At 42.4% G+C, this 15,075-nt stretch overlaps 1 protein-coding gene across 3 annotated transcripts in view; it reads right to left on the reverse strand.

Moving 5' to 3' along the window:
* Nucleotides 1-15,075, reverse strand: part of raf1b (Raf-1 proto-oncogene, serine/threonine kinase b) — a 111,031-nt gene that overhangs the window by 36,289 nt on the left and 59,667 nt on the right. For all 3 annotated transcript variants that reach the window (XM_087994257.1, XM_087994256.1, XM_087994255.1), the window contains exons 4-7: nucleotides 9,037-9,139; nucleotides 8,797-8,945; nucleotides 6,348-6,467; nucleotides 6,093-6,246 (exon numbers count right to left, since the gene is read on the reverse strand). In XM_087994257.1, coding sequence (XP_087850383.1) covers nucleotides 6,093-6,246; nucleotides 6,348-6,467; nucleotides 8,797-8,945; nucleotides 9,037-9,139 — 526 coding nt within the window. The remainder of the gene's footprint in view (nucleotides 1-6,092; nucleotides 6,247-6,347; nucleotides 6,468-8,796; nucleotides 8,946-9,036; nucleotides 9,140-15,075) is intronic.

Below are 15,075 nucleotides of genomic sequence, written 5' to 3' on the forward strand. Positions count from 1 at the left end.
CAGCTCTAAAGAGCCATACCTTCACTCTGAAGCATTGCCCTAAGTTCCTAGTCTCCCCTACTAGTGGAAACATCTTCTCCATGTCCACTTTATCTAGGCCTCTCAGTATTCTGAGTTTTAATGAGATTCCCCTCGTCCTTCTCAACTTCCCAGCATACAGGCCAACAGTCCTTCACTCCCAGAATCATTCTTGTAAGTCTCCTTTGGACCTCCTCCAAGGCTAGCACTACCTTCCTCAGATACAGGCTCAAACCTGCTCACAGTATTCTAATTGTGGCCTGAGCAGAGCCTTATACAGCCTCAGCAGTACATTTCTGCTCTTGTATTCTAGCCCTCAAAATGAGTGCTAACATCTGCCTTCCTAATTGCCAACTCTTGAGCTAGGACTACCAAGTCCCTTAGTGTTTCAGATTTCTGAAGCCTTTCCTTATCATATAGATAGACTATGCCTCTTCTTCCTATCAACGTGCATAACATCACACTTTTTCACAATGTATTCCATCTGCCATTCCTTTGCCCACTCTCCTAGTTTGCCCAAGTCCTTCTGCAGCCTTCCCGCTTCCGCAACACTACTGAACTCTCCACCCATCTGTGTCATCTGTAATTTTAGCAGCAATGTCCTCATTTCATTCATCCAGATAGTTAATGTATAATGTGAATGGGGAGAGCGGATGGGCCGAGTGGTATTCTCCTTGGACTGTTAATCCAGAAACCTGTGTAATGTTCTGGGGACGAGTCTTGCCACGGTATATAGTTGAATACAATTCAGTGAAAATATGGAATTAAGAGTCTAGGAGACCATTACTCCTTTGCTGATTGTTAAAAAAAAAACCATCGGGTTCACAAATTCCCTTTAGGGAAGGAAAATGCCATCCTTACTGGGTCTGGCCTACATTTGACTCCAGACCCACAGCAATCTAGCTGATTCTTAACTGCCCTCTGGGCAATTATGGATGAATAATAAATGCTAGCTCAGCCACTAAGGTCCTCATCTCGTGAATGAATTTTAAAAACAGTTGTCCCAACACTGACCCCTGTGGAACTCCACTACTTAGTCATCAGCTGCAATCCTGGAAAAGAGTCCTTTATTCACAGCCTCTGCCTTCTACAAGACAGCCAATTCCCTATCCATGCCATGTAAGAATGAAAACAACACTTCTAACCAATGACAGTGACAAGGTTATTGATGAAGCAGCTGAAGAAGGGTGGTCCTAGGTCAAATCCCTGAGGAATTTCTGGAGGCATGTTCTGGGGCTAAGAACAATTGGTACATAATAACCACAACACTATCTGTGCTAGGTTTGACTCGAGGAAACGTACCCACCAGCCTCCAAATCCCACTGAGTTCAATTTCTAAAGAGTTCTCCAATGCTACATTGAGAAAATGTCGTCTTAGCGTCAAGTACAATCATTTTCACTTTATTTCTGACAGTCAGCACTTTTGTACATGCTCGATCCAAGGCATTAAGAATGTCTGAGCCAAATGATCCTGACAGTATGAACATTGGGCATCAGTGTGCATGTTACTGGAAAGTGAGTACTGTTTGATAGCATTTTCAACAACACCTTCCAAAAGCTTTCAGATGCATCTGTGTGTTTTCTCACCTTAGTCAGGTAGATGCAGATATTGAATGTTGTACTGGAATAGTTTTGCTAGACCTGCAGCTGGTTTTGTAGCACAACATTCAGCACCACAGCCAAAATGTTGTTGAGTGCCTTTACTGAATGCAATACCAATAGTCACTTATTGATAGCACAGAATAAGTCAATTAGTTGAACAAAGGGAGGTCTAATGATGGGAGCTCAGTGGAAACAAAAGTGAAATATCCACTTGGCATGCCTGGCTGAAAGTACTTGCCAACCCTTCAGCCTATGGTCTGCATTCATATGCTGGGCTCCACCATCATTGAGTATGAAGGTTTTCTTGGGACATTCCATTCCTATTAGTTATTTAATTGTCCAACATCAATCAATTTCATGTGACAGGAGCTTTGGAAATGCTTAACTCTGTCAGTTGCAGGCTACTTCTGTTGTTTAATATGCATGCAATTTTGTGGTGCAACTTCCCCAGATTGGCAACTTATTTTTAGTGTGCTCAATGTTGTTTTCTGGGATGCTCTTCTACATTCTTCATTGGTCAGAGTTGGTCCTCTGATTGTGCCTTCCAAAACAATAGGGTCCAATCTCAAAATTAAGAGGGGACTCTGAGTTTGCAAAGACTATGTGCTGTTCACTCCAAGCAATACAGTCACACATAGATGCATCTATCACAAGCAGACTGGCAAAGACGTGGTCAACTCTAGTTGCTTCAGTTTGACAGACAGGTCCTTCAGGACTCAGCCAACTTGGTGAACAGTGCTGCTGTCCCTGGACATGCTTGTTCATGGAAATTCAAGTTTCCTATCCAGAACACATTCTTTGCTTCCTTTACTGTGTCTGCCTTGTATACCTGACTGTTAGAATATGTCTAACTTCATGAGTTCTTGTTCAAAAGGTCATAATGCCATTGTAATGCTAACCTGTTGATGCATTTTGTGGTTGACACTCAAAATTAATCAATCATCTTTGCTGATAACAGGCTGATGACAAACCCATAAGTAACAATTCTAAAACTAACAGGAGCAATAAGCAATCTAGTTGCTTTGGCTTTTATCATTTTGAAAGCACTTTTTGCCTTGTTAAGCAATCTGCAATAAATTTTCTGAACTACATTTCAAATTCAGAGAAGACTCTGGTATCACCCAGACTTGAAACAATTTAACTGCACCCCCTTCCACTGAAACTATAAACCTTGAAAAGTGAACAATACCTTTGCAAATTTTCCAGAGAAGTGTTAGATTTCAGGATTTGTATGACTATTAATGCTTTTCTACAACAAATTGCTTGACAAATAAATAACAACTGAAGAAACCATAGTTGGTCAAGATGTAAAAAGTGGCAGATATATGTATATATGAAATTTCCAATATTCACAGAGTTAATGGAAACAGTCATGAAAACATTCCAATTTTCAATGCAATTTTCATTCCATGTATTCAAATAAATAATCCAAAAGATTATAAAAGGAAATGGCTTTGGGCATATTCTTTCGTTCTGGGTTTAAGTCTGGAAGCAAGCCTGTAACTTCATGTCACTTCCCCTTGAGGGATAGTCACATTTCCTCAGGTATCACGCAGTTTTCAGCTCTCTATATATGCACATATGTTCTTGTGTGACTACAACGGTGGAAATATTGGAACAGGATGTTCTTGCCTCTGCTGATAGATTCAGTTTCTGCTCAATGCTCTTTGTCACCATGTGCCCTGGTTGTCTGGATTTTGCAGTTCTACAAACTCTTCTGCAATCTGTGCCTGCTGTTGCTGCTGCTCAATCCCTCTGCACCAGTTCCTCCACAGTTGTACCTTGGCCAGAACTGCAGTATTGTCTTGTGCCATTCTGCCATACTGAAGAGATCTGTGAATGCAGTGCATTGATGCACACAGTCATCATTCTCTTTGCAGTTTATCCCCCCAAACGTACTACAAAATATCCCTTCTAAACATGCCATTTTTGTTTTAAACTCTCCTGCCTTCCTCTCATACCAGCATACCCCAGTGGAGTAATCCAAGATGTGTGGCTCCAGAGAACAATTTGTTGTAGCCAAACACCCATGCGAATGGAAATAGTGTGCATGCCTGGCACACTTAACACATTTCAGTTCACCAGCCATGCACAATAGTCAGCTTTCCTACAAAGATATTGGATCACAACCATATTAATCACAGTAGCATGAGAAACCTGTCACCTTGAGCTAGGAAAATAGAGGCTTTGTTCTTGAGACTGTTGCCCAAATCCACAAGGGTTGCATCTCTCTCTCTCTTTTGTTCCATATCTCAGACATCACAAAATACAAAGCAGCCCATGATTTTTTGTGGTTCCTAGACCTCATGGGATCTCATTGGGTTGTGACACCATGGAGCAATGCTGGTTCATTGGGAATGGCACAGCGGAGGATGGTTCTCAAAAGGACTCATGATTAATAGGATGCCTTTTCAGTTGATTAACGGTCCAAAGCATTAACTCCACCCACCTAAAAACAGTGTCCTCTCACACCTGCTGCTGCAATTTCACCAGAACCTGCAATCGTTTTCCTTGGGAGATTATAGTGCATTTCATATTTACTCAGTATGCTCAACCTCCCCAATCACCATCAGAATATAGGCATGACCTAATGTCTAAAAAATATTCCTTTAGATTCACACAATGTTACCTAGGAGAAGCAAACCTTGCCAAGAGTACAGACCACCTGAAGAAAGAAAGTGAGCTTTTCAAAAAAAATGACATACACATATGAGGAAGTCATACAACTTGCCATCCACTCTGCTGCCCATACTGCTGTAGAGAAACATTTTCTAAATTTGGAAGTAAAAATATTGTCTCCCATTTATGACAACACACATTTTCTTCCTGGCAGAGGTACAGAAGTATCCTTGTCTACAAGCAAAAGCAATCCCACTCCATTCATCCTCCCAAGCAATGATGAAATACAAACCCCATGCATCCTCTATATCCTTCAAGAGAGTAAGGAATGCTGTTGGAGACTGATGCCTCAGACCAAAGAGACTTGGACAAGGTGAAACTACAGGATAAGTCATTCATGGTCAAATGTTCATGGTTCATGAAGTACCATAAAATAACTTTGGGGTAGACGAAGAATGAAAAGATGAGGAAAGACTTGACCCAAGTGGTAATGCCACTGGACTAAAAGTCCAGAACCCTGGTTTAATATACTGAGGACATGGGTTCAAATCCTACTATGAGAAATGATAAAATTTGAACTCAATAAAATAAAACCAAGAATAAATAAAAAGCTACTACAATGACAACCTTGTAACTACCATCAACTGAAGAATGCTTTGCTGGTACATGGTAGATGTTGGTGATAAGATCAGTGATGGAGGGAGATGGCACATGGGTTATCAGATATGGAACTGATGATCTTTGTGCAGGACAAGACATGTCTATACCTGCAGTGGTTTAGGGAGATGATGAGAGGCACGAACATGTCCTTCTGTTCCACTCTTTTCCAGTAGTTGGTACCTCAACTCAAGTCCTGTTCCCATTCCTCATCGAAACCAATGGAATCCCTCAGCGAAATGTTCATGGCCAAGCACTCCCTTTCTCTTGATGACTCATTAGGTGTCCAATTAGCTGAAGTCACACAGCACTTACTCTTTTTAGGCAAAATCCTGAGAGATGTTGGAATTAATCTTGGTTGAGTATTGGTGAATCTTTGATAGTGCCCCAGAAATACACCCACTGGTGTTTCAGATGCATTTTTTCCACAGTTCCAGCAACAGTAATCATAAAATACCTTACCAATATCAATAACAGTTTAGTCCTAAATAGCTGGTTGCTGTTAAGAAAGGGCAACTGTGAAATTGCTAGGCACCAAAATACTGTACAACCCTCTTTAATGAGCATTAGCATCCAGCAGGGTTTTTTCTAGAGTTGCCTTTCAACTCTTTTACCAAAATGGTGTCATATGCGAAACTGGCATTCCAATTTAAGACATAGGAACAGAAATGGCCATTAGGGCCTTGAGCCCGTTAGGCTATTCAGTGAGATCATGATTTACATACCTGACTTTTGTCCTATATCCCTTAAACACCTTTGCATACAAAAAGCTATCAATCTCAGATCTAAAACTTACAATTGATATAACAATCATGAAAAATAGTTTCAAATTTCTACCACACTTTCTCTTTAAGCGTTCCTATTGTAAGACGTTATCTTAGACAGCCCTTTGCATCTTTTGTGCTTAAAGTATTTGGGAACAATTTCCCCTGGCGCTCAAGCTATGATGGTACAATGGCTGCAAAAACTTTGAAAAATAGAGCAAGTATTTCTAATAAAGTGGACAATATGGGGAACTATTACTAATAAAATGTGTGAAAATTAACTGATTAATTATTTTTAATGACATATGAAAATAAAATCTACTAACCACAGCCAAGAGTAGCTTATAAAAGTTCAAAGCAGCTACTCTTGTTTTTTCAGACATGCAAGTTCAGGGAGTTCCATCAAAGGAACAAGAATAAGAATTCTTATACCTCAATAATGCTATTATCAATTGGCATGGTGGTGCTGGACATGTGAACATTGGGAGTGGATGAAGACCTTTGCCGCTGGCAGAGCTGACCTTCAGTAGACGAGAAAGGCATGGGACAGTTGAAGGCATGGGAGGTGGAATGCCTGTACTGCAAGCTGAAAATGAGAACAAGCACATGCTAAGAACTGTCAAGGAAGTAGACAACAAGCCTATTTAAATATTCTCCTTTGAAATCACTTTAGTGCTTTTCACTTACCTCTCAGGAAGTCGAGAAAAAGACTCACGTACTCGCCGTGTAGTCATTTGTCTAATAGATGGCACTACCCCATCAGAAGTGGAGAAGAGTTTGGAGTTTGGTGTGGTTGCTTGATAAGCTCTGACAGAAAATAGAAAAATGCGCTAAAAAGAATTCAATAGAAAACCTAATTTATTTACAGCAACTAATTAAAAAAGATGTCCCTGAATACAAGATAAATTACAAAACTATCACATACCTATTTCAAGAAAGAAATGCATTTCCCATGAAAAAAATAAAGAGAGATGGCTTAAAAACAGCAGTCTTTTGAGATAAAGTCACTAGAAGGGCCAACACAGCCATGAGTCCCTTGTATTTGGAACACAGGATTGCAGTACTCTGTGGCAAAGGGGCTAAATAATGGTCACAATACATCAACTCTTTCTTTCCTTTACAATGGGTATGAAAGGTAAGCTGCAGGAGGATTAGGAGAGGATAATCAAATGTCTGCTGAAGTGTGGTATTAACAGACTATGACCGAGCTTTTCACCCTCAAGATGGGGGCAAGATTCAGCAAATAAGGAGAATGTCCACAAGCATGAGATCTTCATTGACAAGGATGAGTGCTGGATAAGTTAGGCCAACTAACCTAGGAAAAGTCTGGACATAGCCACAGTAGATCCTGAGGTAGGATATTTAAAAAGGTCCATCTCAGTGCTGTGGGACTTCATCTCAGTAACAATAAAAATGCTAAGGCCCTCCAACCGTCACATCTCACACACTCGGCAGGCTCCATCTCCGCCTGCTCATGCAGGGACTAAGGTATTTCAAGAGACCATAACACCAGAAATCATGGGCCATTCAGCCAACTGAGTCTACTCCACCATTCATGACTGATCTGATAATCCTCAACTCCACTCAATTCCTGTCTCTTCCCATTAAACCTTGATTCCCTTACCGTGTGAAGATCCGACTATCAAGGTTAAAAAGCTCACCTCTACAGCCCTCTATGACAAAGGATTCCACAGATTCACAACCCTCCTAATCTCTGTCCTAAATGGGCATCCCCCTAATCTGGGATTATTCCGTCTAGTCCTAGTTGTCCCACAAGGGGAAGCAATCTCTCTGCAGCCAACCTGTTAAGTCCATAGAAATCTTATAAGTTTCAATAAAGTTGTCTCTCATTTTTCTACACTCTAATAAATACAAGCTCAGCCTACTCATAGGGTAGGGGAATGGGTCTGGGTGCATTACTTTTCGGAGAGTCAGTGTAGACTTGTTGGGCCGAAGGGCCTGTTTTCACACTGTAGGGAATCTATGATTCTATAAACCTCTATTCACAAAACAATCCCTCCATAATTGGGATCAACCTAGTGAACTTTTTCTGGACTTCCTCTAAGGCCACTGTATCTTTCCTTAGACAACGGCACCCAAAACTGTCCACAGTATTCCAGCTGTGACCTAACTTGTGTCTTGTATTGTTTTAGCAAGATTTCTTTATTACACTCATTTTCCTTTGAAGTAAAGACCAACATTCCACTTGCCTTCACTATTCCCTGCTGAATTTGGATACCAGATATTTGCGATTTATACACAAGGACTCCCAAATCCTTATGTGCTGTAGCTTTCTGCAGTCCTTCCTCATTTAAACAATATTCAAATAAAAGACAAAATATTGCAGATGCCAGAAATCTAAATCAGATAATGCTGGAGAAGGTCAGCAGGTCTGGCAGAGAAAAACAGAATTAATGTTTAGAATCCAGAATGCCTTCTTCAGAACCATTCTGTTTATCATCCTCACCATTTGCCTTGCAACATATTTTTGTCCAGTTCTGGGATTAGGGTTTAAATGGGCAGGATTAAAGAAATAATGGACAGGATTCAAGAAGGAAAGGATTAGAAAGTGGGGGAACGGAATGCAGTCACCATCTTGGGGACATTGTGCATACTTCCAAAGTGTCCAAGCCCACTAAGCAGGAACCTGTATCCCCCTTGTTTGATACCATCCCTTTTGACTTCCCACATCAGCTTTGGCTCCCTCCACTGCACGTAAAGTATTGATTATGGTTGGGTGAGCTTTTTCCATGGTCTCGTCAACTCCACTAAAGTTTCAAACGGGTCAGAGGCAACTGGGTAGACAGTGGGAAGACCATGGGCTGGATTTGATATAGCCCTGTTTCAAAACCACCAGTGACAGAACCTAAAATCCAGTCCATAATGCCATTCAAAGCCAGGACTCAGACCCCAAGATCATGAAGTGAGTTGAATGCCTTATTATTTAAATTACAGGTTATACAAAGAGCCAATTGTTTTGATTCAATATTCCCAGCTATTACCAGCTCTGCAGAGCTTATATACAAGGCACAATCTAATTGTATATAAAGAAAGGTATTATCTTCACAGTTTTCCACCTCACAAGAGAGGTTCAACCTGAAGAACCACTTAACATTTCAAAAGTTCTCACAAGTACCTCACGTTACTCCAGTCGATACACATGGTAGGCACTTTGGTGCTACAGTGCTCATGAAACTTGTAGCCACAGGTCTGACACCGAAAGCCATTTAGAAGAAATTTCTGACAGATATCACAGAATGCCAACTTCAGAAAAGTTTTGCGGACCTTTGAACAAGATAAAAATGAAAACTATTTCAATTGGCAATGCTATTAAAGAGTGTGCAAACTGAACTCAAAAGTAAGTTGAAGTACTTACAAAGTTGTGGGTAGTTAGAGGGAGGTGGTCCAAGACCTCAACCACCAGTTCTTCACCAATCAGTGAGGTAGCATCAGTGGTCCAATCTATACGATACTTTGAGCTGCAGATAGAGCAAGAGAGATTAATATGTCTTTAATATGGGCGGCACGGTGGCACAGTGGTTAGCACTGCTGCCTCACAGCGCCGGAGACCCGGGTTCAATTCCCGACTCAGGCGACTGACTGTGTGGAGTTTGCACATTCTCCCCGTGTCTGCGTGGGTTTCCTCCGGGTGCTCCGGTTTCCTCCCACAGTCCAAAGATGTGCGGGTCAGGTGAATTGGCCATGCTAAATTGCCCATCGTGTTAGGTTAAAGGGGTAAATGTAGGGGTATGGGTGGGTTGCGCTTCGGCGGGTCGGTGTGGACTTGTTGGGCCGAAGGGCCTGTTTCCACACTGTAAGTAATCTAATCTAATCTTTCTTACAAATGGTGAAATTCTCTCCTTTCTCAAAGAGTTTTTCCCCTATGCACACTCTTCAGGAGCAGCAATCATGAGCACAGCTAAATTTTTCCTAAATCTTCAATAATGTTACTTGGAAATCTTCCACAAGATGCGGTATTGATTGATGATTTTCCATCATTTATTTCACTCCTGACATCTGGAAATGCTTGACATCGCCAAATCATAGTGTATCAAATATTCAAACTCACAAGTCACCATTGCACACTGCTGTCATTAGTATTCCAAAAATTACACCACCATATACAATATTAACAAGAGCTACTCAGAGAAAGATACCATGGATCAGAAGGTCAATGTGGAAAATCGGAATCATTTGAAACATCAAGAATTCTGAAGTCATTTCTATTTTCACACTAGAGCGTTGAAAGTGCTCCAGATTTTCTATTATTTACTGATTGAACTAAATGAAAAAATCTGGCTCTCAGGAAAATTCTAAATCCATATACACAAGTACAAAATGTTTACAGCAAAATGTTTTAAGGTATTTACATTGGCAATTATATAGATCACACTCATCCACCGTGGTCTCCTGTGCAGCCGGCTGAGCCTTTTATCAAAGTACGATACATGATAAGCAAAAAGAAACCCAAAAGCTGCAGATGCTGGAAATCAAAAACACAATACAGAAATTGCTCAAACAAACTCAGCAGGTCTGGCAACATCTGTGGAGAGAAAGCAGAGTTAATTTTCAGGTCCAATGACTCTTCTTTATTAGTTCTTAATTGGCAGTTCTGAAGAAGGGTCACTGAACCAAAAATGTCAATTCTGCTTTCTCTTCACAGATGCTGCCAGACTTTTTTTTTTTAAATTCACTCATGGGAAAATGGACATTTCTGGAGGGCCAGCATTTTATTGCCTTTCCCCAGCTGTTGTTGAGAAGGTGTTGGTGAGCTACCTTCTTGAAACGCTGCAGTCCGCATGTTGTAGATCGACCCAAAATACCTTTCGGGAGGGAATTCCAGGATTGTGACCCAGCCGCAGTAAGGAACAGTAATATATTTCCATGTTAGGATGGTGTGTGAAATGGAGGGGAACCTGCAAATGGTGATGTACCTATATACCTGCTGTCACGAGTGTGGTACAGGAAAAGCACAGCAAGTCAGGCAGCATCCGAGGAGCAGGAGAATTGATGTTGCAGTCCTCACTTTCTCCTTTCTATCTGCTGCCCTTGTTTTTCGAGATGGAAGTGGTCATGGGTTTGGAAGGTGATATCTAAGGATCTTTGGTGAATTTCTGCACTGTATCTTGCAGATACAGGTAGTACACATTGATACCACTGAGCGTCGGTGGTGGAGTGAATGAATGATTGTGGATGTGGTGCCAATCAAGTGGGCTGCTTTGTCTTGATGGTGTCAAACTTTGGAGATGTACCCATCCAGGCAAGTGAGGAGTATTCCATCACACTCCTGATTTGTGGCTTGTAGATGGTGGAAAGGCTTTGGAGAGTCAGGAGGTGAGTTCTCAAGGCAGTATTTCTTATCTGCTGTTGTAGCCAGTGTGTTTATGTGGTGAGTCCAATTGATTTTCTGGTGAATGGTTAACCCCCACCCCCCACCGGATGTTGATTGTGGCGGATTCAGTGATCACAACAACATTGAATGTCAAAGGGTAGTGGTTAGATTGTCTCTTACTGGAGATATTCATTGCCTAACATTTACATGATGCAAATGTTACTTGCCACTTGTCAGATCAAGCCTGGATATTGTCCAGATCCTGTTACATTTGAACATTGACTGCTTGAGTATCTGAGGGGTCGCAAACGGTACTGAATGTAGTGCAATCATCAGCACACATCCAAACTTGTGACCTTACGATGGCAGGCAGGTCATTGATGAAGCCACTGATTAGGCACCAGGCACAACTCTGAGGAACTCCTGGAGCTGAGATGACTGACCTCCAACAATCACAACCGTCCTCTTATGTGCCTGGTATGAATGACTCCAAACAGTGAGAATTTGCCTGTGATACCTATTGACTCCAGTTTTGCTAGGGCAACCTTGATGTCAGACCGAGTATTGATGTCAATGGTTGTCATTCTGACCTCATCTCTGAAACTCAGCTCTTCTGTCCCTGTTTTAACCAAGGCTGTAATGAGGTCAGGAGTTGAGTGGTCCTGGTAGAACCCAAACTGGGCATCACTGAGCAAGTTATTGCTGAGCAGGTGTTGCTTGATAGCACTGTTGATGACACCTTCCATAATTTTACCGATGACTGAGAATAGACTGATGGGGTGTCATACAGTCATAGAGATGTATAGCATGGAAGCAGACCCTTCGGTCTAACCAGTCCATGCCGACCAGATATCCCAACCCAATCTAGTCCCACCTGCCAGCACCTGATCCATATCCCTCCAAATCCCTCCTACTCATATACCCATCCAAATAGTGGTAATTGACTGGGTTGGATTTAAACTGCATTGTGTGTCCAGGACATTCCTGAGCAATTTATCACATTGTCAGGGAGAGGCCAAGGTCGTAACTGTATTGGAGTAGCTTGACTAGGGGAGCGACAAGTTCTGAAGCACAAGTCTTCTGGAGCACAAAACTAGTGCCAGAATGTTGCCAAAAGATATTGCCTTTGCAGTATCCAGTGCCTACAACCGTTTCTTGATATCACGTGGAGTAAACTGAATTTGCTGATCATTGGTATTTGTGATGCTGGGCTCCACTTGTGTATACCGGGATGGATCATTCACATGGCACTCGTGGCTAAAGATTGCTGCGAATGCTTCAGCTTTAATTTTGCACTGATATTTTGAACTCTTCCATCATTGGGGGTGGGAATATTTTTGGAGCCTCCTCCTCCAGTGAATTATTTAATTGCCCAACACTATTCATGATAAGATGTGACAGAACTGCAGAGCTTGGATCCGATCTGTTGGTTGTGGAATTGCTTAGATCTGTCTATCCCTTGCTGCTTATGCTGTTGGCATCCAAATAGTCCTGTTTAGTAGCTTCAACAGGTTGACACCACATTTTTAGGCATACCTGGTGCAGCACCTGCACTTTTAATTGAACCAGGAGTGATCTCCTGGCTTGATGGTAACAGGGGATATTTTGGGTCATGGGGTTGCAGATTGTGCTGGAGTACACCTCTGCTATTATTGATGGTCTACAGTGCCTAATGAATGCCCAGTCTTGAATTGCTATATCCGTCCATTTAGCAAGACGATAGTGCCACACAACACAATGCATGGTATTCTCAGTGTGAAGGTGGTAATTCATCTCCATAAGGTCCAAGCAATGGTCACTCTTATCGATACTGTCATGGACAGATGCATCAGCATTGGGAAGATTGATAAGGATGAGGTCAAGTATATTGTTCCCTTAGCTGGTTCCTTCACCACTGCCACAGACCCAGTCGAGCAGCTATGTTCTTTAGGACCTGACCAGCTCAATAGTAATGCTGCTACCAGGACATTCTTGGTGCTAGACACTGAAATACCCCACCCAGTTCATTTCGTGCCACTGCCAGCCTCAGTGCTTTCTCCAATTGTTCTTGGAGGAGTACTGATTCATCAGCTGAGGGAGGACAGTATGTGGTAACCAGAAGGAGGTTTCCTTGCCCATGTTCAACCTGATGCTATTGAGACTTCATGAAGTCTGGAGTCAAAGTTGAGGAATCCTCAGGCAATTCCCTCCCGATGGTATACCACTGAGCTGCTACCCCTCCTGGGTCTGTCTTGCCGTTGGGACAGAACATTCCGAGGGATAGTGATATATGTGCCTGGGACATGTGTCTTTAAGATATGATTTTGTGAGTATGACTATGTTACTTGACTAGTCTGAGAGAGAGCTTTCCAAATTTTGGCACTAGACTCAGATGTTAGTAAGGATCACTTTGCAGGGTCACTGCATCAGAGGTCAGATCAGTTTTCCTTCGTATGAATCCAAGGAAAGCGATAGGACCAGACAGAGTACCAGGCCATGCACACAGAGCACATGCAAATCAACTGGCAGAGGTCTTCTCAGACATCTTCAACCTCTCCCTGCAGCAGGCCACTCTCCCTGCCTGTTGCAAGAGGGCCAACATCATCCCTGTGCCTAAGAAGGCTCATGCAACATGTCTCAATGACTACCGCCCAGTGGCCCTAACTTCAGTGGTCATGAAGTGCTTTGAAAGGCTGGTCATGGCATTAATCAATCCCAGCCTCCCCACTACTCTTGACCCACTCCAATCTGCCTATTGGACCAACAGATCCACCTCACATGCCATATCACTTGCCCTTCACTCCTCGCTAGAATATCTTCTCACCAAGAACAGCTACATAAGAATCCTACTCAGTGACTACAGTTCAGCCTTCAACACTATTATCCCCTCGAGACTGATTACTAAACTAAGTGATCTCGGACTAAGCCCCACTCTCTGCAACTGGATCCTCAGTTTCCTAACCCACAGGCCACAATCAGTAAAGATTGGGGACAATATTTCATCCTCACTAACACTCAACCTTGGAGCCCCCCTACGGGTGCATAATCAGCCTCCTACTGTACTCACTGTATACCCATGACTGCGTCGCCAAATACCAGACTAATGCCATTTACAAATTCGCTGATGACACCACCATAGTCGGTCGAATCTCAGATGGTGATGAAACAGACTACAGACGGGAGATGGAGTGCACTGAGAACAACCTAGCTCTCAATACCAGCAAAACTAAGGTACTCATTATTGATTTTCGGTGGGATGTTACTCATGTCCCCTTACACATTAACAGCACAGAGGTGGAACGAGTGGAGAGTGTCAAGCTCCTGGGAGTGGTCATCCACAACAAGCTTTCTTGGACCCTTCATGTGGACACACTGGTTACAAAGGCCCTACCACGTCTCTTCTTCCTCAGGCAGGTGAGGAAATTTAGCATGACAGCGAATACCCATGCCAACTTGTATAGGTGCGCCATCAAAAGCACTCTGTCTGGATGTATCACTACCTGGTATGGCAACTGTACCATTCAAGATCAGAGACAGTTACAGAAAGTGGTGAACTCAGCCCAGACAATCACAAAGGCCAAAATCCCATCTATAGAATCCATCTACCAGCTCCATTGTCAAGGAAAGGCCACCAGCACTCTCAAAGATCCATCCCACCCCGGCAATGTTTTCCACAACCTCTCCCATCAGGGAGAAGGTACAGAAGCCTGAACACACACACCAGCCGGTTTTAATACAGTTTCTACCCTACTGTTGTTAGAATACTGAATGGACTCAAAAACTCTTAACATTCACCTGTACCTATGTTTTTGTTTTTGCTGCTGTTTACCTATTATTTACTTATCTATGCTACTTAACTCAGTGATCTGCCTGTACTGCTTGCAAGACAAAGCTTTTCACTGTGCCTCGGTACACGTGACAATAAATTCAACTCAATTCAATTCAACAGGGCTGTTTCTGCCGTTGTCTTTTCTGTTCCCTAGGTCGATGTTAGGTGATCCATCTGGTTATTATTTCTTTGCTGAGACTTCATAGTGACTGATACAACTGAGTGGTTTGCTAGGCTATTTCAGAGGACAGATGAGAATCAACCACATGGCTGTA

This window comes from Chiloscyllium plagiosum, unplaced genomic scaffold (assembly GCF_037043375.1).
Source record: "Chiloscyllium plagiosum isolate Xiang-an unplaced genomic scaffold, Cpla_swu_hap1 HiC_scaffold_14, whole genome shotgun sequence".
NCBI lineage: Eukaryota > Metazoa > Chordata > Chondrichthyes > Orectolobiformes > Hemiscylliidae > Chiloscyllium > Chiloscyllium plagiosum.